Source organism: Pollicipes pollicipes, unplaced genomic scaffold (assembly GCF_011947565.3).
Source record: "Pollicipes pollicipes isolate AB1234 unplaced genomic scaffold, Ppol_2.1 Scaffold_7231;HRSCAF=8579_pilon_pilon_pilon, whole genome shotgun sequence".
NCBI lineage: Eukaryota > Metazoa > Arthropoda > Thecostraca > Pollicipedomorpha > Pollicipedidae > Pollicipes > Pollicipes pollicipes.
The window spans coordinates 27,886,812-27,909,547 of record NW_023597034.1 but is presented as its reverse complement, the minus strand read 5'-3'; the positions used below and the strand labels follow the sequence as shown (position 1 = coordinate 27,909,547).

The 22,736-nt window shown below is 57.5% G+C and overlaps 1 protein-coding gene across 1 annotated transcript in view; it reads right to left on the bottom strand.

The window, feature by feature from the left end:
* Positions 1 to 268: 268 nt before the first annotated feature.
* The window catches only part of LOC119109941 (neuralized-like protein 4), a gene marked incomplete at its 3' end in the record, with an annotated part of 31,746 nt that continues 9,278 nt past the window's right edge, over positions 269 to 22,736 (bottom strand). Inside the window, 21 exon segments of the mRNA XM_037233687.1 lie at positions 269 to 327; positions 1,066 to 1,234; positions 1,529 to 1,708; positions 2,353 to 2,514; positions 4,051 to 4,220; positions 4,558 to 4,729; positions 5,357 to 5,523; positions 6,556 to 6,688; positions 8,101 to 8,227; positions 8,715 to 8,874; positions 9,100 to 9,250; positions 10,352 to 10,381; positions 10,383 to 10,499; positions 11,002 to 11,146; positions 12,206 to 12,330; positions 12,332 to 12,424; positions 13,069 to 13,159; positions 15,026 to 15,202; positions 16,526 to 16,698; positions 17,203 to 17,343; positions 20,710 to 20,910. Coding sequence (XP_037089582.1) covers positions 269 to 327; positions 1,066 to 1,234; positions 1,529 to 1,708; positions 2,353 to 2,514; positions 4,051 to 4,220; positions 4,558 to 4,729; positions 5,357 to 5,523; positions 6,556 to 6,688; positions 8,101 to 8,227; positions 8,715 to 8,874; positions 9,100 to 9,250; positions 10,352 to 10,381; positions 10,383 to 10,499; positions 11,002 to 11,146; positions 12,206 to 12,330; positions 12,332 to 12,424; positions 13,069 to 13,159; positions 15,026 to 15,202; positions 16,526 to 16,698; positions 17,203 to 17,343; positions 20,710 to 20,910 — 2,943 coding nt within the window.

Below are 22,736 nucleotides of genomic sequence, written 5' to 3'. Positions count from 1 at the left end.
TGCGCCGACCGGCGCCCACCCATTGGGGTGGCGTCTAGCAGCCCTGGCTGCCAGTGGCGCCAGCAGTGGCGCCCGTCTCCCTCTCCGTCGGCGTCGCACCTGGCACCAGCAGCTGGCCGCGGTCCAGTGTGCGTCGCACGTCGCCCAGCCGGAGAGGCGCGAAGGCCGCGTGCCAGCCGGGGTCGACGGCGGCCGCCAGCGGCAGGCGGCACCAGCCGGCGGCGCGGCCCGGCTCGGCCGTCGTCACAGCCGCCGCTGCCGCAGCGCCGCGCAGCCGGCAGCACGGCTCGCACAGGCACTGCGCCGGCTCCGACGAGAAGTACTCGTCTGCCGGCATGAGCGCCGCTCGTCAGGCGGCTGCGTGGACACATGGCCACAACCACGGCATCAGCAGGCGCACACCAACCCACCGCCAGCGGAGGAACGCACTGCACTGCAGCGGGTGCATGCACCTCTGCCCCCAGACAGGATCAGGGGAGAAAGATGATCTCCATCTTTCCAGCCGCAAAACCATGCTCCGTTGAGCAGAAAACAGCTTGATTCAGCTACAAAAGATTTCACGCCAGTATCAAAAACAAATCCGTAAAACAGGTATAAGCATGCTAACAATAGCCCAATGACAAAGAGTACGGCCAAGTACCAGGCGGGCAGCCCGATGACTAACAGTATGGCCAAGTACCAGACAGGCAGTCAAATAACTTAGAGGATGGCCAAGTACCACATAGGCAGTCAAATAACTAAGAGTATGGCCAGGTACCAGACAGACAACCAAACAACTAAGAGTATGGCCAGGTACCAGACAGGCAGTCAAATAACTAAGAGTATGGCCAAGTACCAGAAAGCCCGATGACTAAGAGTACGGCCAAGCACCAGGCAGCACGCCCAACGACTAACAGTATGGCCAAATACCAGGCAGGCAGCCAAACAACTAACAGCATGGCCAAGCACCAGGCAGGCAGTCAAATAACTAAGAGTACGGCCAGGTACCAGGCAGGCAGCCCGATGACCAACAGTACGGCCAAATACCAGACGGGCAGTCAAACAACTAAGAACACGGCCAAGTACCGGGCAGGCCGAGGGCAGCTTTGAAGCGTAGGCAGGCGTTCTGGAAGGTACAGTTCTTCATGACGGCGGGCGCCACGTCGGCAGGGGCGCGCTCGGCGCCATGCAGTCTGCGGAGAGGATCGGCCGAGGGCCACTCCTCCACCGCCCCGTCCGACTGGCACACAGACACCTGGCGGCAGGCGCGCGTCAGCGACGGCGCAGTGCACCGCACGACCGTCGGCCCGGCCTTCCACCACTCCAGGACAGGCTTCACACATTGTCTCGGCAAACTCCTTGATCACACGAGCAGGCAATGACAGCGTTTGCTTCGTCATGGACGGGCAGCAAATCGATACATGGAACTAGCTACGGCTGCGCCCAAAATGTTACCCGCGCCGATCGAATCTGCCCAGCTGCCGGGCGGCCACGGCCCGGCTCCTGTTGGGCGCCGCATCAGACGCGGCCGCCGCCCGGCACCCCTCACCTGCACACACTGGCCGTAGAGATCGAGCAGCGCGTGGCAGGGCGTGCTGACGGGAGCGGCGGCCACGCCCTGGTCCGCGCCGTTGACGTACAGGTGGAGCCGCGCCTGCGCGTCTACCATGACGCCCACCAGGTGGCCCGACGACAGCGTGTCCAGGTCCACACCGTACCGGCTGCGGACCTGAGCAGCCCACGTCCCGTGCGGGTTCAAGGGGGGAGGGAGCGGTACAGTAAGCGGAGCTCTGACAGGGTTCAGCAGACGAATTTCGATTTCGATGGGGGAGGGGGGGGGGGCCGTAGGAGAGAGGGGCCTGTAGCACAGGGGTGTTTGAGACATAAGTTGGCTCAGACAACACACACAAGTTGGATCGAGAGTCGAGACGCGTGACAACAGCGAGAGTCACAGGTGATCACAGATCACAGATCGGGCAGAGATCGCCGGCAGCACACGGCGAACGGCAACTGCGACGTGGCCACTGTTTGATTTCGCCTTTGGGGCACATCGCCTAGTCCAAGCACTGCCTTGCCACAACCAGTGCGTTATACTACGGACAATCAATGGTCACTGCTGGACTGCCACGGTCCTGACCTCTGCCAATGACATGAGATGCCAAATTATTACAATCAGGCCTCGCCCGTTAACTCACTTCAGAAAAGTGAGATAACATGGCGAGGTCGTCTCGCTCAGGTCGTGTCCGGACAACACGATACAGTGGCGGCCCACTTCGAGTACTCGCAGGACAACCACGACATAGCCGTCAAGTTCACGGCATTCATAAGTATCCGTGACGAGTGTGGCGGAGGTTCTGGCCACTAGGCGGATACCTTGACGCCGTTGTGAAAGACGGCATCGGATGCGATGTACCACGCAGCTCGGCGTAGTCCTAGGGCCGACACGGGCAGGCTGGAGGCCCGCTCCGGACTCAGTCGGCACACGCCCACCATCAGCGACGAGCTCCAGCACGGCAGCAGCCGCTCGATCCGCACCTGCCCACCACCCGGCGATGGTCACACCAGACTCACAGAGCACACCTGACGCAGCCGCTTGATCCGCACCTGCCCACCATCCGGTGAAGGTCACACCAGACGCACGGAGTACACCAGACGCAGCCGCTCGATCCGCACCTGCCCACCATCCGGTGAATGTCACACCAGACACAGCCGCTCGATCCGCACCTGTCCACCATCCGGCTATGGTCACACCAGACGCACAGAGTACACCAGACGCAGCCGCTCGATCCGCACCTGCCCACCACCCGGCGATGGTCACACCAGACGCACAGAGTACACCTGACGCAGCCGCTCGATCCGCACCTGCCCACCATCCAGCGATAGTCACACCAGATACACAGAGTACACCAGACGCAGCCGCTCGATCTGCACCTGCCCACCATCCGGCGATGGTCACATCAGACGCACAGAGCACACCTGACGCAGCCGCTCGATCCGCACCTGCCCACCATCCGGCGATGGTCACACCAGATACACAGAGTACACCAGACGCAGCCGCTCGATCTGCACCTGCCCACCATCCGGCGATGGTCACATCAGACGCACAGAGCACACCTGACGCAGCCGCTCGATCCGCACCTGCCCACCATCCGGCGATGGTCACGCCAGATACACAGAGTACACCTGACGCAGCCGCTCGATCCGCACCTGCCCACCATCAGGCGATGGTCACACCAGATACACAGAGTACACCAGACGCAGCCGCTCGATCCGCACCTGCCCACAATCCGGCGATGGCCACACCAGACGCACAGAGCACACCTGACGCAGCCGCTCGATCCGCACCTGCCCACCATCCGGCGATGGTCACACCAGATACACAGAGTACACCAGACGCAGCCGCTCGATCCGCACCTACCCACAATCCGGCGATGGTCACACCAGACGCACAGAGCACACCTGACGCAGCCGCTCGATCCGCACCTGCCCACCATCCGGTGATGGTCACACCAGGCGCACAGAGCACACCTGACGCAGCCGCCCGATCCGCACCTGCCCACCATCCGGTGATGGTCACACCAGGCGCACAGAGCACACCTGACGCAGCCGCTCGATCCGCACCTGCCCACCATCCGGTGGTCACACCAGGCGCACAGAGCACACCTGACACAAACGTACTGGCGGGCGCTGCGCCAGCCGACACCACACTTTCAGCAACACCGGGCGTCCAACAAAACATAGTAACAACTTGAAGGAAGAAGCAGGTTGTAGTTCACAGCAGCTGACAACACAGGAGTATTCACCGTGGAGTGCCTTTTCCGCACGGACGCAATATAAATATTCAAGGACGAGGCTCGCCACACCAAAACTGCATGAAACAAGCGGCAAATTGAGTAATTTTTCCGGCATCGTAAGCAGCATACCGCACCTCCCATGTTGTACACACCATCACATACATACATACCATCACCTCCCATGTTGTACATCCCATACACACCATCACAGCACTGGGTGTTGATGCCGGGCGTGGCCCACCACGGAGTGTGAGCGTCGCTCTGACCCAGCCCTTACCTCGAACAGCTGTCCGGGCCGCAGCGGCTGGGCCGACAGCACCAGGCCCTGGTTGTAGCTGGCCACGCGGCGCGCCACACAGCCTTTGTTGCTGAGCGCGATGTTGCGGCCGTGGCAATCGTGGAAGCGGTCCGCGGCGGCGGCGACCGGCCCGCCCGGCCGCGGAGCTGCTGCACGGGCCGGTGGTGTAAAGCCACGTCAGAACGACCCGGCTCCAAACGAGTAGCACTCAAACAAAAAGGAACACTGTAAGACATCAACAAGAAGGATTTCGAGCAATCAGCATGACATGGCGCGAATTAGCCAATACCTGGTCATTCAACCCCAGGGTTCACCAGTAGGTTGTTCTGGCTACTCACTTGGTGTTTGCCTATGACTCCGACTGGGCCCAAACGCCAGTGAGCTGACCGTGCTGTGTGTCACGTGTGCAGCGGCACGAGCACCACCCAGGTGCATACATCACGCCCGTGAAGCGGCGCGCGCCGATGGCCCGCGCCCCGGCCGTACCGGTGGGCCGCGGTCCGCAGAGTTCCAGCGAGTCCTGCATCACCGAGCCGGGAGAGTCGGCAGCGACAGCGGCCGGCAGAGCGCCGCCGCCCGGCGACGCCAGCGCCCGCGACGTGCTGACCGCCGTCACCGACTGTGTCCGGCCGTACAGCTCGGCCACGCCCCACACCCGCTGTGGCAGGGAGAGAGCGTCTTACAACCCGAGAGCACGCTCTCGCCGGCTAGGGAGCGGTCCCAACGCTCGGGCGTCTCTCTCGAGGGCATTCAGGCAAACGATCGATCAAACAGTCGGATATCTCATGACGGGATGACACTCCGTCCATATCCAACGCCTTCGCTTCACAGTAATTGATGCTTGGACACAACTCAACACAGCACGATTGAACCATTCCCTGAAACATTCCACCTCGAATTCAGAAGGCCCACCACGAGCCGTATTTCCGGGAGCATGACCTAGCGTGACGTAGCCCAGCAGCACGTCAACACGTCAAAGTCGCTGAGGGAGATCACGTCCGGTTCTCAACTGTCTTGCTTCAAGCGTCCGGCATCCGACCCTATTCCGGAACTATAACGCCATAGCATACCTAAGCCAACCGAGGAAAGGGTTTCCGGTCACGTGCCAAAAGCACGATCCGTACCTAGTGTCAGGTGCCAGTGTGAGGCCAGATGCCTCCATCTGGGGGGGGGGAGGGGGGGGGGGGGGTCAACTGCCAATAGTCGCGCAGGGAGCAGTGGCTTGGAAACAGAATCCAGCCGTACTGGCCAGGCCGTGTCGGGGTGCGGGCTCCGGCCGCGGTACCTTGGGGAGGCCGGACGAGGCCACGCCCATGTCCTCGCCGTTGATGACCAGCTGGAGGCAGCTGTCCGAGGTGCAGCGGATGCCGACCCGGTCCCCGCGCCGCAGCCGGTCCAGGCTCGGGCAGTAGTTGAGCCGCACACAGCCGCCGTCCCTGCGCACCTCACTCCCTGCGACAAGCACCGGCCGCCTCACCAACAGGCTACCGCGGTCACAACACGCCACACTGCCGCCGCCCCTGCGCACCTCACTCCCTGCGACAAGCGCCAGCCGCCTCACCAACAGGCTACCGCGGTCACCACACGCCACACTGCCGCCGTCCCTGCGCACCTCACTCCCTGCGACAAGCACCGGCCGCCTCACCAACAGGCTGCCGCGGTCGCGACACGCCAAACACACCGACGGCTTACAAAATATGCGCTGTCAACTGAAGCCCACGCTATACCGTGCCACCATCAAACTAGGCACACTTGGCAGCTTCAAAACCAGAAAACAACGCAGCAGCCACCGAGTCCAGTGCTGTTATGTACTAACTATAACTACGTCAACTGAACGCTAGCAGTCCTATTTTAGGAAATGCCGTGTAAGATCACACGAAATATAATTAAATAGAACTGGATACCGTTAAGCCACATCACAAATACGAAATACCTGAATTAAAAACCCAAATCCACCCAGTTTCTTCTCAAAGTTAGGGATGGTGCTCAGACCCACTGAATAGGATGATACATCTTGCTGTGAATTACTTCATCTGCACCTGCATCCAGCTCAGTCAGTGACTTCAATCATAACTGCCACGCTTAATGGTCACCAACCACATTAAATTTTGACGGTATGTCCTAAGTGCATGGCCTACGGCCAGGACCTTCTCGCAGCCGGACAGATGGCGTACTATACGACCACTGGCCGTGCCGTGTACCGTGTGCATGGCTCCCGCACCGCATTAACTCGTTATTTAACAGAGAGGGCGGCGATCCACGTTGTTTGTTGCCGGTGACGGCTCATCTCTCCCTGTCATACATAGCGTCACCAGTGTGTCCCGTCCTGTATAATGTACCTGGTACCCTGTTCCTGCAGTGTAGCTACGACGGTTCCTGTTCCTATTGCTAGTGTTATCCGTGGGACCAGCCGTACCCTAGCCCAATCATTACCTTCTATCCACTAGAGGCGGTCAGGTATCGCGTCCAGATCCCAATCATTACCTTCTATCCACCAGGTGTGGTCAGGTATCAGATCCAGGCTGGCAGGCATGCAGCCCACGTTGTTGGGCGAGAAACATGTAAGACCCAGTCTCAGGGAACCAGAGAACTGATCACACAGCTGCTCAATCCGCAGCTGAAAACATTCACAGGCGTCAGACTCGGACAAACGTCACCGGACGGCATTGTTGCAAAGATGACATGGCCATAGTTGCACTGCAACTTGTACGCAACATCTAAAGCACACTTAAACAAACTTGCCTCCGGCGAGTCGCACCAATGATCTCAAGCGAGGTCGGCGGAAGGCGCGAGAAACTTGTAGCTGCTCCAGACGAAAGAAGAGTTGTCCTTTTAGCCTCACATCTCGTCGATGGAAAAATCGTGAAAATACAAAATAAAGGCATCCTGATATTTCAGCCCAAGCTTTTGTCGAAACAGCACAATGCATGGACGAGCAGTGATTTAGCCTGCCTACGGCTCCACCCCACCACCAACATTCCGTAATTTATACGGGTAGATTGGCAGCCATCATTTAAAATGGTGGTCCTACGATTCAGTATAGCGAACTAATGGCACAAATGTCACAAATGTCACAAATGTCACAAATACACAACCACGCGAACACATTGTTCAGTGACCACACGTGGGGGATCAAGGCACTTATGACACTCGCAAAATAAAGTATGATAAGCTAAGCACGTTTAAGTCTGGTCGCAGACTTGTCATCCGAGATGCAGTCTAAAGGATCCGTGGCTGCCTCGATTCCGGCTCATTAAAAAAGGTTGTCAAAACAACTTTCTATACCGGTTTGTAAGCTGCGCGCGGGTGTCCAATAAACCTCAAAATAATAGTGCATGGACTAACTGACGTGGGTCCTGTGAATCCCATGGCCTTCAAGGTGCACAGCATATACATATTCATGCACCGTTAAAATATTGAGCTCTACTTCTTGCTTCTCCCCTACGGCATCCAAAAACCTATAAGGATAACTTATCACATTATCAAAATTACACCCATAACGCTCGAGCAAATCGGCATGAAATTTGTATGAAATATGCTTGATAACCCTAAGGCTCCAAACAAATTCACACGGAACAGGAAAGGGAGGACATGTCAGACAAGTCGCCTAAAATGCTTTTGCCCGTCCGATAGCTCAGTTAGTTAGAGCGCCTACCTTCCGATTCATCCACCCGTAGTGGGGTGGGTTCAAGTCCCTCAATGCAACGGCTATTTAGCCTTAACTGGGATAGCCTGCGTCCGCTGCGTTGGGCCACATTGTCCCGGAGAACACTGAGGCACGTTTAACCTTCGTCCAAATTCTTCCGGCGACCCGCACTCTTAAGACTGGATGGTCGTGTCGGAACTCACGCAATAAGAGCGGCGTAAGTGCCGATCATAGTAATCCACCCGAACAACGATTCCGACCAAATTTTCAAAACAATTAATTATACAAGATGTACACAACTTATACGAGGAACTTTATCTGCCGGCCACCAAAGCCCCCGCTAAGTGAGGAAATTTACTGTCAGTCACGCTTCCAACACTTACCTCGAGCAGTTCGTCCGGAAGCAGGGGCGATGACGTGATTACCACGGAGTTCGAAAAGCCCCGCAGACGGACGGCTGTCGTATTATTGTTGCGCAGGTTCACATTCTTCCCACAGCACAGGCTAAATCTGTGAACGACAATAGAGCTAAGAGAAATCGAAGCAGTTATTTGGCAGACGTGCACCATACAGGAGTCATGAAACTTTGCTGAAGCAGCGATTCGTATATTTCAGTAGCCGTCCATTAAGCTTTTCCCCCACCACGTTATATAGCGTTACCTTGTATTCTTCCGGCCACCTATGAAAGTCGCAGGTCCTGGCATGAGTATCATGCGTCCACTCCGTTCTTCCCGCCCAGACAGTGACCCTTGGCCCTTGATTTTCCCGCTGGCCCTAGATGTGCAAATCAGTGGAGGCTGCAAGTTCTGAATTGTACTTGCCGTGATCGCTCACTCAAACCAACATCAAACGCGTGACTTATAAATGTTCTGAGGACCCAAAGATAAACGCCCCCAATTTGTCCTGGCGGCCCTGACAGTGACCCCCCCCCCCCCCCCCCCCCCCCCCCTCCCCGGCAGCCTCGGCCACCGGCGCCCGAGCGTCAATGTCGCGTCACCTGTGTGCTATCTCGTTGCCGAGCAGTATGCTGAGCGCCTGAGAGCTCTCCAGGATCTGCGAGTCGGAGCAGAGCAGGCTGTTGTCCTGCAGCCGGGTCACGTGGTTGAGCACGCTGACCTGGGCGCACTGGCCGTACAGGTCGATCACGGCGTACACGTCTGCAGCACAACGCGCCAGGTCAGCGCGTCGAAAATACGACTCGTCGTTAGTTCGGCCCAGCAATCTTGAATTCTTGGCCACCCAACAGTCAGCCACAGACTCCCCGCATCCCTCTCGCACTCGGCCACGAACGAAGCCAGCAGTTTAACACTGAATACTACTGAAACAGGTGCACTCCACCGGAACTGGCCTTGATAAGGTGCGACAGTGTCGGCGCCACTTACTGGGCGGCACGGCGTCACACGCCACGCCCTGATCCTCGCCGTTGATGTAGACGTGCAGCGTCGAGTCGGCCAGGCGGGCCAGGCCGATGCGCGAGCCCACGCCTAGCGCGTCCAGGTCACACTTGTACCGGCTCTTGATGGTGACACCGTCCTGCCGGCCAGAGCGTTGACGCGACGGTACAGCAGCGGCGGCGGTGACGGCGGCCAGCAGGACGACAGCCGGCCGCCGACACCGCGGACGGTGTGGCGGCGCGGCGGCAACTCTCTTACATAAACTGTCTCTGTCTGTCATACACTTTCTCTGTCTCCCGCGTACTCTATTACATGGGAATCGATTCAAGGATGCCACGCGCTAGAATGGGAGCTAACATTTTTACATAACAATTTGATACAATTTTGCCTGAGCAAAATCCATTTCAAATCGTGTTTACGGGAGGAAAGACAGCAGACATCCAGACATCTGAAAGGAACTCTTTAGCATCAATATATACCAGTCTGGAATAATTACGGACGCAAATGTGGCGCAAAATCACACAGCTATTACTGTCATATTCCTCCACACACCCCTGCTATAATGATCACCCTCAAACATCACTGAGCACAAACAAAACCTCTTGGAAGATGTGCGTGATGGGTACCATCGATAAAGAACAACCATGTAATAAATGATAACACCTTTCAAACATTACTGGGGCCTAATGTAAAGGTATATTATAGCATATTATAGCATATCTTGGGTCTAAGACACAAATCAGCATTCTTTCAGAAACGCAGCGGGAGGAAAAACAGAATGCAAAGTGGTAACATGAATGGAACTAAGTGAGTGTGCCTATGCCCGAAAAGCTCTGCGCGCACCGGGAAAATCCGTCCAGGCTCCGAGAGCTGTGTCACCCCTCAGGCCTGCGGCTTACGTGTGGCTGCCATTGGCAAGGTCAGAAAAATAACACCACGCAAAAATGCGTGTACGCCCAATGACAACTGTCGCCATGATCGCATGCCTTGCGGCCAAAATGGGAGCCACCGGGTACGAAAACGCTCAAACATGATCTGTTTAAATGTGGCAAACCAATCTAAAACGTCTACACTCTACGAGATGGTTACATCCTGAATATATGGCCGTCATTTCCTCCCCAGGCGGGCTGACTGGTGCCTGCTCAGCCCACATCGGCTGGGGCCAAGGTCCACGGGCCGGGGATTATCCCTCAGCTCCAGTGCGGTACAGAGCCGACACTGGTGAGCCCCGGTCGCTTACCTTCATGACGGCCGAGCCGGAGATCATCCAGGGTGTCGTACTCGATGTCGGTCATGGTGCGGGGGAAGCTGAGACTCTCGGGCGGCACCAGGGTCACCCCGGCCTCGATACTGCCGCTCCACCGGTCCACCATGCGCTCGATGATCACCTGCAAACGCCGCCCAAAACCCTCTCATGTAACTGCTACATATTCTACAGCACAAACAGCCAGTGGCATGAATCCCTTCAGCTTTAACAGGGTCACTTTTTTACGCTGAAAACGTAGCATGCAAATAATCGCAGCCTGCAGTTATTTACCACCGCTCGCTTGGAGCCGTATGCACGTAAATACCAATCGGGAAAAGCATGAGACCTTCCGTAACGCCTCGCCCGGGTACCCGACCGATCCGATGTTCTTACCATCCACTGCTCATAAAGCATCTGAACTGTACCACAGTTTTAACACGTAACACCCGCATTCGGAGAAAAGGCATGACATGAATAGCTTGGTGATGATGATTTGGGCTTTGGGGCGCACCGACTACGCTGGTCATATGGCGCCCATAACCTAATGAAAAGCTCGCACGCGCCCCAAAACATCGGCAGCGGCCCCTCATCCGCAGCTGCACGTTCGTCCCCTCGTCGCACACGGGTGAGGGGCGCGGCCTGACCTCGAACACCTCGCCGTCTCGCAGCGGCCGGTTGGACATGATGATGGAGCCGTTGAACTCGCCGTGCGCGTTCGGTCGGCTGGCGGTCATGCCGTTCATGGACACCCGGGCGTTCCGGCCGTGCAGCTGGTGGAACTTGAGGTCGCTGTCGGACGGAATAGACGCTCAGTGGCACGGACGTCCGAGGGCTAGTCTGCCAGCCTTACGTGACGAACATGTAACTCTAATGCATCACACGTCAACCTTGCTAGAGCCGGCCACTCTGTTGTTAGCCAACTGAAATACCATAATCAAAATACTCCCACTTATCTTATCTCACCTCAAACATGACTGCGGAAGTGTGCTCAGATCGATATCATACGCATATTTCCTACTTTCAAGCTTCTTTTAGCTTCATTAAAAAAAAACACCGCTGGCATGACATGGTGCGTTGATGCATGTGTCATGTCCTATATCAGTGTCAGCGTCGAATACACAGAGCCCCACGTCAGCGTCGAATACACAGATCCCAAGTCAGCGCCGAATAAACAGAGCCCTGTGCCAGCGCCGAATATACAAAGCCCTGCGTCGGCGACGGATACACAGAACCCCACGTCGGCGCCCAATGCACAGAACCCTGTGCCAGCGCCGAATACAAAAAGCCCTGCGTCGGCGGCGGATACACAGAGTCCCACGTCGGCGCCGAATACACAGAACTCCACATCAGCGCCGAATACACAGAGCCCCACGTCGGCGCCGAATACAAAGAGCCCCACGTCGGCGCCGAATACACAGAGCCCCACGTCGGCGCCGAATACACAGAACTCCACATCAGCGCCGAATACACAGAACCCCACGTCGGCGCCGAATACACAGAGCCCCACGTCGGCGCCGAGCACACAGAACTCCACATCAGCGCCGAATACACAGAACCCCACGTCGGCGCCGAATACACAGGGCCCCGCGTCGGCGCCGAATACACAGAACTCCACATCAGCGCCGAATACACAGAACCCCACGTCAGCGCCAAATAAAAGAGCCCTGTGTGAGCGCCGGATACACAGAGCCCTGTGTGAGCGCTGAATACGCAGAGTCCTGTGTGAGCGCTGAATACACAGAGCCCTGCAACGGAGACGAATACACAGAGGCTCTGTGCCGGCAACGAATACACAGAGCCCTGTGTGAGCGCCGTGACCGAGCCCGAGGGTCGCTCTGGCCGACAGACCTGTAGAGTGTGGACGACGAGCCGGTGGAAGCGACGGGCGAGGGGGCCGGCGAGCGGCCGCGGTCCACCATAGTGACCTGCGCCGCCTGGCCGTACAGGTCAACCACGCCGTAGACGGCGCGAGGCAACGCCCAGCGCCGCCACGCCCTGGTCCACGCCGTTCACGAAGAAGTGCAGCCGACCGTCTTCGTGCACCGTCACGCCCACTCGGTCACCCACCTGGGGCGCGAGGAACTGGTCACCCGTTTGCCCCACGGCGAGGGCCACCCACCTACGGCACGAGTGAGGCGGCCGAAAGAAGGTCACCCACACGGAGAAAGGCCGAGGGAGAGGGACAGGTCACCCATCTGCGCCATCAGAGAGCGGTGGCCCACCTGAGGCAGGCCGAATGGGGGAGGTGTCGCCGACCTGGGCAGTCACCCGAGCCACGGCAAGGGCGACATCTGGCCGGGTGATTGAGACCGGCTGGCGAGATCTCTGAGATAACAGCAATTGGAGCTGGCAAAGAGCCGCGTGACAGCAGTCGCGGGGTTTCCATGCTAACAGTATATAAAAACACATTTCGTGAGGATGAATCAAATTGACCACGTGAGCCATGACAGGCACACTGTTACACGAACGGAATAACACGGACGCAACTGCATTAAGCTTTCCACGGGGAAGGCACTCGCGATGAAGTTCTCCACATGCTACCTTGAGGTAAGAAAAATACTCAAATACTTATTTTCTACTTCCCTGCCCATCTTACACCACGCTACAAAGATAACGATTTCACTCCGGCAAAATAACATTTAGCCCCGTGGTCAGGCCTAATAAAAGCAGACGACTGCAGGACGCCAATGAGACAAGCGCAACAGACCGACCTTCAGCCGGTCCAGGTTGTGTCCGTAGTCGTCCATGACGGCAGTGCCGTTGTGCATCACGCCGTTGCCGGTCATCATCCAGGTGCCGGACCTGGCGGTGCAACATCGGAACACATCGGACCCGACGACGCGGCATGGGGCTCAGCGCACGCACGACCGGCCCACAATTCAGCAGTCTCATATATCCACTCGACGGGCAGGCGGACGGACACATGAGGGCAGGTGGATGGACGGCAGACCGACCATATGCAACAAAATGGCTTCTATACACTTAAACCGTTTACAGCTTACGCACGAAAGGAGTACAATGTTTGAAATGGTGGACGGGTACTCAAGCTACCGCGTGGACCCGGGCTCTCGAGCTCCCGAGTGGACCCAAACTCCCCAGTGGGTCCGGGCTCTCGAGCTCCCCAGAGGACTCGAGCTCCCAAGCTCCCAGGTGCACCCAAACTTGGTGTACCGTGACCGGTACATATTTAACGTTCAACATGAAGGACCGATACCCGACTCAGTGGCGGCGGATCGAGCTGTCGTATGGCAGAGGGTGTGGCGGGGGGGGGGGGGGGGGGGGGAGGGGAGGAGGGAACTTTTCTGACGTCATTCAAATGCCGTTAAAAACCCTCTGACGGTGGTGTCCCCCATCCCCGGTAGAATTAATAACGCACCAGGAAGCTCTTCCGAAGGAAACTTTTTTACTCCGCTCCAATCCTTCCTTTCGAACACTGAGGAGACTGCTTGCCTTTTTCGGGCAGGGGGCCCAGTGGGCACACCGCTAGGGAGCATATTGTGTTTGCCGGTCAGGGCCTGATGAACAACGTTTGCGTACGAGCTGTGATATAAGGCATGATATAGGCCTTCTTTGAACTTAGCCTGCTCACTTTCTCAAGGAAAAACTGGTCCCTAGCCGACTTGAGAAGAGCCTCTTTTGAGTTTATGATGGACAGTTTCCATATCTGAGAGCACCATTTGTTGTTGATGGGGAGCATAAGGGCGCGCCGACCACTGCCATCATTTTGTGCCCGTAACAGCTAGGTGACTACCCAGGTGTGTAAAAGGCTACAAAATCCTACATTAGTCAGACATGAAAACCGCTGCGTCGTGACAAGAACAAGACAAGAACGCGACAGTCGTCACCAGTGATGTCCGAATAGGTAAGAACTGGAGCTCGTCCGAAATAGCGTAACCACTCTTGGTTGGTTATTTGGGCTTTAGAGCGCACCGACTGCTTGGTTATACAGCACCCGCAATAAATGTGAATCAGAACTTCTCAGCAACCTAAAAGCTTCCTACACGCGGAATGAACTATTTAAGCAGGGGTACATAAAGTGCACACTTGACATGCGATACGGATTTGAGGATCTGTCCGATATATGGTGAGTTGTCACATAGTAAGTCGGAGAGCATCAGGGACGGCGCAACCGGGCCAAAGTACCTCAGACGCTCGACGCGTAGCATGGAACAGCATACGAGCACATGTTCCATTGTGAGCGTGGCGTTGCAGTGGCGACATCGTGGTAGTTCGTCGCGACATAGTAGGTATCGATGTGTGGCATAAGCACGGCCAATCGGCAGGCGATACAAGATAACTTCCGCCCGTCTAGACTTTCGATAGGATGACTACCATTTCTGCGCAACCGGCTTAATGCTTTCTCAGTTTACTGGTGCCCATCGCACCCCATGTGCTCTGCCATTCTCCACGCAAAAAGTTGAGATGGACGAGTATAGGTCTGTAGCGGGGATTGGAACACCCTTCGACAGGGACGAAGAGTAGCACGCTTTGCGGGCTACTCTTCCGAAGGGCGCGGCCAACTGAAGTTATGGGGCCAAAAAATCACTTTGCTCCCCACCGCAAAAGCTCCGGGGCACTTTGCCCCACTGCCCTTTCCCCCTCCCCCCCCCCCCCCCCCGCCATACGCCGCCACTGACTTAAGCTGGCTGTACGGTGGAAACTGCTCACCTGACATTGGTCATGGTGGACGGGTACTCGAGCTCTGTGGGACCGTGCGTGGTAACGCCGATCTCGATGGAGCCGGCCCACTTGGTCACCACCTTGTCGAGCCGCACCTCGAACAGCTCCTGCGGTCGCAGGTGCCGGCTCGTCATCACCACGCCGTTGTTGAAGTCGTCCATGGCGCTGCCGGACAGACAAAGCGGTCAGGGCCGCCAGCGGACCACGGGCCGCGACGGGAGTGAGGCAGAGGTCAGGCACACTAACACCGACGCGGGCACAGCACAGTAGTCCCAGCACAGCACAGTAAAAGCAGTTCGAACCACCTCCCAGCACGCCACGCCAGTCATCCGGCCACCGACTCAGCACGCCACGTCCAGTCATGCCGGCCACCCTCGCAGCACGCCACGGCCAGTCATCATGTATCCGGCCACCTCGCAGCACGCCAACTCCAGTCATCCCGGCCAACCACGAAGCACGCCAGCGCCAGTCATCCGGCCACCTCGGCAGCACAGCCAACCCCCAGTCATTACCGGCCACCACGCAGCACGGCCACGCCAGTTCAATCCGTGCCACCCCGCAGCACTGCCACCCCAAGTCATTCCGGCCACCCGTCGCAGCACGCGCCACGCCAGTCATTCAGGCCACCACGCAGCACGCCAACGCCAGTCATCATCCTCCGGCCACCAACGCAGCACGCCACGCCAGTCTATCCGGCCATCCACGCAGCACGTGCCACCACGGCCAGTCCAATTCCGGCCATCAACGCACACGCACGCCACATCAACCAGTCATCCGGCGCACCGCGCAAAAGCACCCACGCCAGTCATCCGGCCACCACGCAGCACGCCACGCCAGTCATCCGGCCACCACGCAGCACGCCACGCCAGTCATCCGGCCACCACGCAGCACGCCACCCCAGTCATCCGGCCACCTCGCAGCACGCCACGCCAGTCATCCGGCCACCTCGCAGCACGCCACCAGTCATCCGGCCACCTCGCAGCACGCCACGCCAGTCATCCGGCCACCACGCAGCACGCCACGCCAGTCATCCGGCCACCACGCAGCACGCCACGCCAGTCATCCGGCCACCACGCAGCACGTGACGCCACGCCAAGCCACCAACGCTTGGCAACAAATCACTTGTGCTGGATACCTGTTAGAACGAGGGAAGACGGGAGGACGCTTGGTGACAACCGTTCTTACGCTGCTATTAGAATAAGGACGGGCTGCGGGTACGGTCATGGCAGCTCACTGATTACTGACATCTGATGGTCCGCCCAGGGGTGAGCAAGGAAGGCGTCTGATGAGACAATGAAATGGCTCTCGAGATCCTTACAGACAATGACGTTACGAAAAGGGATCCTTACAGATAGGCCACCTCTGAAAGGACAGGTCAGAATGGCAATGACACATAGAGAGAATGGGATGTGTTCAGCTGGGGGCCGCCAGCGCAGCACACTCGGCCACGCCTAGCGCGCCAGCACGGCGGCCGACCGGGCGGCGTACTTCGGCCGGTGTGCGGTGCGTCCGTCGGCCAGCACGGCCGAGTGGCTGCCGCAGCTCGGATGGAAGGTGAGCAGGTCGGACGGCGCTGGCAGCGGCAGGCCGCGCGAGTTGTCCGGCACCAGGTGCGTCGGCGCGCCCGACAACACCCGCTCCTCACCCGCTACGATGCTCACCTGGGGGGAGAGTCGGTCACCCTCGGACGGCGGCACGGGGTTGTCGGCAACGCACACGTCGGCATACTGAGCCCTCACCACCGCCTGGTCATTGGACGACGCATGTGAGGTCATTTGACCCCTGGCAATGTTGGTTCTGAAATTACAGCGGAACAGCCAAAGCGCAATGGCACGCAGCTCAAGCTCATGGCCTCTCCTCCGCAAAGCCAGCGTTCTAACCTCTGACCAACGGCGTCCAGCGGAGCCAGGGCACGGTCATCGATTTAGCTACTTATTCGTTAGCAGACAAAGCAGACACGCCATGGCGTCAATAGGTGGTGCACATCGCACATGAGCAAAACATACTGACACCACATATCGCATATGCACATCGCGCATGGTGAGTGGGGTGGTCTGCAAATGGGGTGGTCCCTTGCTGTCTGCATCACAACCTGACCGGTTTACACTTCACATGTTACGCCAGTGTATGCGTACAGTATCATCCCCCGTCACTACCGAGCATACCTTAACAGTCATACCGTAGAGGTCAACCACGCCCCAGACCGTGCTGGGTGCATTGGTGGCGGCCACACCCTGGTCCAGACCGTTGATGAAGAAATGCAGGGTGTTGTTACTCCGCCGCATCATGGCAATCCGGTCACCCTCCTGAAATGGCCAGCAGGGCGACTTGAGGGACAAGAATGCAATGCTATATGCATGCGACATCGCTTAACCCCCTCCCCACAGGCTGACATTTGCCTTAATCCGAGGGGGGAGGGACAGATCCCCACAGCTTAAGATCTCGAAATAGCTTTTCCAATTAGCACTAGACAAAATTTGTCTTAACACACCATTCGCTATCCGATTTGTCTCAATGATCTCTCCATTTCTATCCACCACAAAAGCCAACAAAGAAAATGAGAGAGGAAGGCGAAAAAACTCGGAAATTCAGTTAAGGTTAGCTTCCCCAACGGTTTATTTTCGGTACAGTTTTGGGAACAGACGAATATCAGGGATCGGGATCGGACCGACACTGGTGACTGGGCGTTACCCGGCGTTTTTCTTCGTCAGCCCCCCTCTTTACTCCCTCATCTTTGAGCGTCTCAGAACGTCTTACCAAATGTTTGTGATGCGTATTGAGCGTGAGGTATTACACGACTGCATAACTGGTTTCACATCTTCACTTGCACCCCTATTTACCACGGAGGTCCACCAGACACACTCATTTTCATTCGGTCTCGAGCAACCCGGACGACCTCCGAAAACACAGGGCCAGGATACGCGTTAATGGATCTGTTTTATTTCAATGTCTGATTCAATATCCCACTAAAGAAAATATTTCAACGCACGCTGGAAACGTGTGCAAGCCGAAAAATCTGCAACCCACGTACCACTGTGGCAATGTGTTCCCCATTTCACAGCCCTGGATATGTCTCCGCCCGAAAATGTTATATATATATATATATATATATATATATATATATATATATAACCAGTACAGTGACGCATATGACTCTGTGAACAAATTTGCCACCTTTTACTGAATGAGGCAACATAAATGTGTCACACAACCTTTGTATGAGCCCCAGTCCGAGAACGCACACAACCCATACACTTCATACCATCCTCGCTCAGCAGTACCCTACCGAAAAGAAAGACTGGAAACCGCCTCGGCGGACCGATTTCTTTGAAATTTAGGCAAGACGTATCCACAAATTCCATGAAAAGCCACACATTTCATGGCACTAAAACGATTTAGCAATCGCAAGCAAAAAAGTGAGGGAGGGCGCGCGCCAGGTCCGTACATGTGAGCGCCTCTCCTACTCCCATGAAAATGGTTCAGGGGCACGGGCGCCTCTCCTAGTTCCACACATATGGGTCAGGGCCACGGGCGCCTCTCCTAGTTCCACACATATAGGTCCGGGCAGTGGGCGCCGGCCCTTCACCCGCCCAGCTGACAAGCCGTCCGCGGAGCCGGCCGCCACCCAGCCGCCAAAACTCATCTAGCTCAGCCGCCACCCAGCCGCCAAAACTCGCACAGCTCAGCCGCCACCAATAGACGCCACGACGCCATTGCCAAATCAGCCGCCGCAAATCCGTCATTTAACTGAACTGTCCTCTGCCAATAATACAGTTTTGGATGGACCCATCCACCTCACCGCTGTAAGTGTCAAAGCTATATATGAACAGAGAAACTTCGTTGAATTAACGTGCCTCAGTGTTTAACTACGGTGGTCGGCGAAGAATAAGGTGTCATGTCTTTTAAGAAGTGTCCGTACTGGCGGCAACGGCCCCACGCGTGCTGGCTGGCGTACGGAAAATGAACACTGAAGATTGAATAAAGCCTGGGATGCACGGCATTGCCAAGTTCGGAGCCCACGGAGAGAAAATAGGTGTATTTGAAACGAAGTGTTGGCGAACATTTTCTAACAAAGGACGCGAGATGAGCCGGACGGGTGCGTTCGTTCGAGTGAGCCGGACGGGTGCGCTCGAGTGAGCCGGACGGGTGTGTTCGGGTGAGCCAGACGGGTGTGTTCGAGTGAGCCGGACGGGTGTGTTCGGGTGAGCCGGACGGGTGCGCTCGAGTGAGCCGGACGGGTGTGTTCGGGTGAGCCAGACGGGTGTGTTCGGGTGAGCCAGACGGGTGTGTTCGGGTGAGCCAGACGGGTGTGTTCGGGTGAGCCAGACGGGTGTGTTCGGGTGAGCCAGACGGGTGTGTTGGGTGAGCCGGACGGGTGCGTTCGTTCGGGCAGCGTAATTTTCAAATCGTTAGTTTACAGGAACCGTTTTTAAGGACAAAATACCATCAGGAGCAAACTAAGCGTTTGATCCGGAAGAGGATGCTGAGTTACAACGGTCGTGTTGGTCACCTTGCTGTCGTGTTCTAGTCGTGGGGTCTGTCATATGGGCTGGCATGGGTGATGACAGGCAAAAAGGTTGGTGAACGAATTTTGTTGTTTGGATTAGCTATCTGGCATCTAATACTTTCCAGTCCGAGTCCTTGTGTACTTTGTCAACTTACGGTCGATGTGGCTGCTCGATAGCTGCGCTGTATGCTGTCATTGGTAGCTGGCCGTTATGCAGTCACAGGTCTCCGGTGTCAGTCATAAGCCTTGCTGCTTGGTTATCAAATTTTTAAAGTCAGGGAGTGTCTAAAATCATCAGGTGTCCACCGTAAACCAGGTCGCAGCAGACAAGGAGCCGTCGGATCCAATCTCAATCCCATACATTTCAGTCAGGGCTTGTCTTGGTAGGAACCTCGCGACGGGGTGCGGCAGGTCCAGGGCTCCATTTTGTTTTGTCAAAACCGCACTGATGTTTCCGTGGAACAGTGATTCAGTTCAGAGCGTCAGATCTAGCTGGTCCAAACATTCCGCCATAACTCAAACACAAGGACAGACGCGCATAACCCAAGCACAAGGATAGGATGGACGATAGCAGCCGACAGCACACAGCAGATTTAACAGCTGGCACCTAATCACGGCCAACAGTGCACACACCAACCAGCCGCAGCCGACAACACACAGCAGATTTAACAGCCGGCACCCAATCACGGCCAACAGTACACACACCTACCAGCCACAGCCGACAGCACACAGCAGCTTTAACAGCTGGTACCTAATCACGGCCAACAGCGCACACACCATCCAGCCACAGCAAACAGCACTGAAGGGCAGAACATCGTGCCTGTCATAACGGTCAGCTACCAATCGCAGCATGCAGAGCAGGTATCAAGCAGCCACATAAACCAGAACACGCAGGAGCAGCGCCATAGCTGTAATGACAGTCCCACCTCGAGAAAAAACGCAAGCTGTCGTCCATGTAATTGTGGCCACCAACTGGACCAACGCATACACGGGCCCGACCCGACCCTGTCGTTATGACGAAAATGGAAACGAAAAGACCAATGAAAAAAACGTAAATCCAGTTTAACTTAGCAAATGTAATGATCCAAGAGGTGTGGGAGGGACCGGGAGGGGCCTAGAAGGGCACGAGGTAAGCCGGGGAGGGAAGATCACCTCCGATGCCTACCTTCAGCTCGTCCAGGTTAAACGTGCCGTACTCGCGGCGGGTGCCCTTGCCGTTGGTGAGGATGCCGGAGCCGGACATCATGATGGTGCCGGTGCGCAGGTTGGTCATGGTGGCCGGGATCTTGAGCGTGTCCGGACAGTGGGTTGTGATGCCTGCCTCGATCGAGCCCGACCACTTGTCCACCAAACGGTCGATCCGGATCTGCGCACGGGGTGAGACGCCGGCTGAGTGGTCTGACTGTAACGGGGGTGGGACGCCGGCTGATGGCCTGACGTACGGGGTGAAGACGCCGGCTGATCGGTCTGACGTACGGGGTGGGACGCCGGCTGATGGCCGGACGTACGGGGTGAGACGCCGGCTGATGCCTGACGTACGGGGTGGGACGCGGCTGATGGCCTGGACGTACGGGGTGGGAAGCCGGCTGATGAGGTCTGACGCACGGGGTGGGACGCCGGCGTGATGGCCTAACGTACGGGGTGGGACGCACTGGCTGATGGTCTGACGCACGGGGTGAGACGCCGGCTGATGGTCTGACGCACGGGGTGGGACGCCGGCTGATGGTCTGACGCACGGGGTGGGACCGCCGGTTGATGGTGCTGACGCACGGGGTGGGACGCCGGCTGATGGTCTGACGGACGGGGTGGACGCCGGCTGATGGGCTGACGGACGGGGTGGGACGCCGGCTGATGGGCTGACGTACGGGGGTGAGACGCCGTCTGATGGTCTGAGCACGGGGTGGGGACGCCGGCTGATGGTTCTGACGCACGGGTGGGACGCCGGCTGATGGTCTGACTGACGGGGGGGGGGGGGGGGGGGGGGGGGGGGGGGTGGGACGCCGGCTGATGTGGCTGACGGACGGGGTGGGGACGCCGAGACTGATGGGCTGACGTACGGGGTGAGAACGCCGGCTGATGGTCTGACGCACGGGGGGGGGACGCCGGCTGTATGGGCTGACGCACGGTGGTGGGACGCCGGCTGATGGTCTGACGTACGGGGTGGGGACGCCGGCTGATGGCCTCCCGTACGGGTGGGACGCCGGCTGATGGCCTGACGTACGGGGTGGGACGCCGGCTGATGGCCTGACGTACGGGGTGGGACGCCGGCTGATGGTCTGACGTACGGGGTGGGACACCGGCTGATGGGCTGACGTACGGGGTGGGACGCCGGCTGATGGTCTGAAACCGGCTGATGGGCTGACGTACGGGGTGGGACCCGGCTGATGGTCGACGTACGGGGTTGGACGCCGGCTGATGGTCTGACGTACGGGGTGGGACGCCGGCTGATGGGCTGACGTACGGGGTGGGACGCCGGCTGATGGTCTGACGTACGGAGTGGGACGCCGGCTGATGGTCTGACGTACGGGGTGAGACGCCGGCTGATGGTTTGACGTACGGGGTGGGACACCGGCTGATGGGCTGACGTACGGGGTGGGACGCCGGCTGATGGTCTGACGTACGGGGTGGGACGCCGGCTGATGGTCTGACGTAAGGGTGGGACGCCGGCTGATGGCCTGACGTACGGGGTGGGACGCCGGCTGATGGTCTGACGTACGGGGTGGGACGCCGGCTGATGGTCTGACGTACGGGGTGGGACGCTGGCTGATGGTCTGACGGACGGGGTGAGACGCCGGCGCTGATGGTCCGACGTCACTGACACAGCGTGGACGGACAAACGCACAGGGCAGCGCACAAACTAATGACCTCGGGTTGTCAAGCCACCTCAGCATAACATCGCTCAATGTACTGGGACCATAGAGTGGGTCCAAGGGTCTTGTGTGGGTCTTGTACGCGTCTTGCGTGGGTCTGCAGCCAACCGATCATGGAAGGCTTGCCGATATAATATCTGACGATGGGAGTTTCTGCCCTGGCGTGCAAGACGCAAAGATGAACCGACAACTCATGATGGTGATCAATATCCGTATGCATGCACAAGTCGCAAAGACTAAAGACGAGATTTACGGTGGTAGTCCAGACCGTATACCACCGACACACGTCTCAAAGTGCGAAGGCTTTGTCAAGGTCACACGC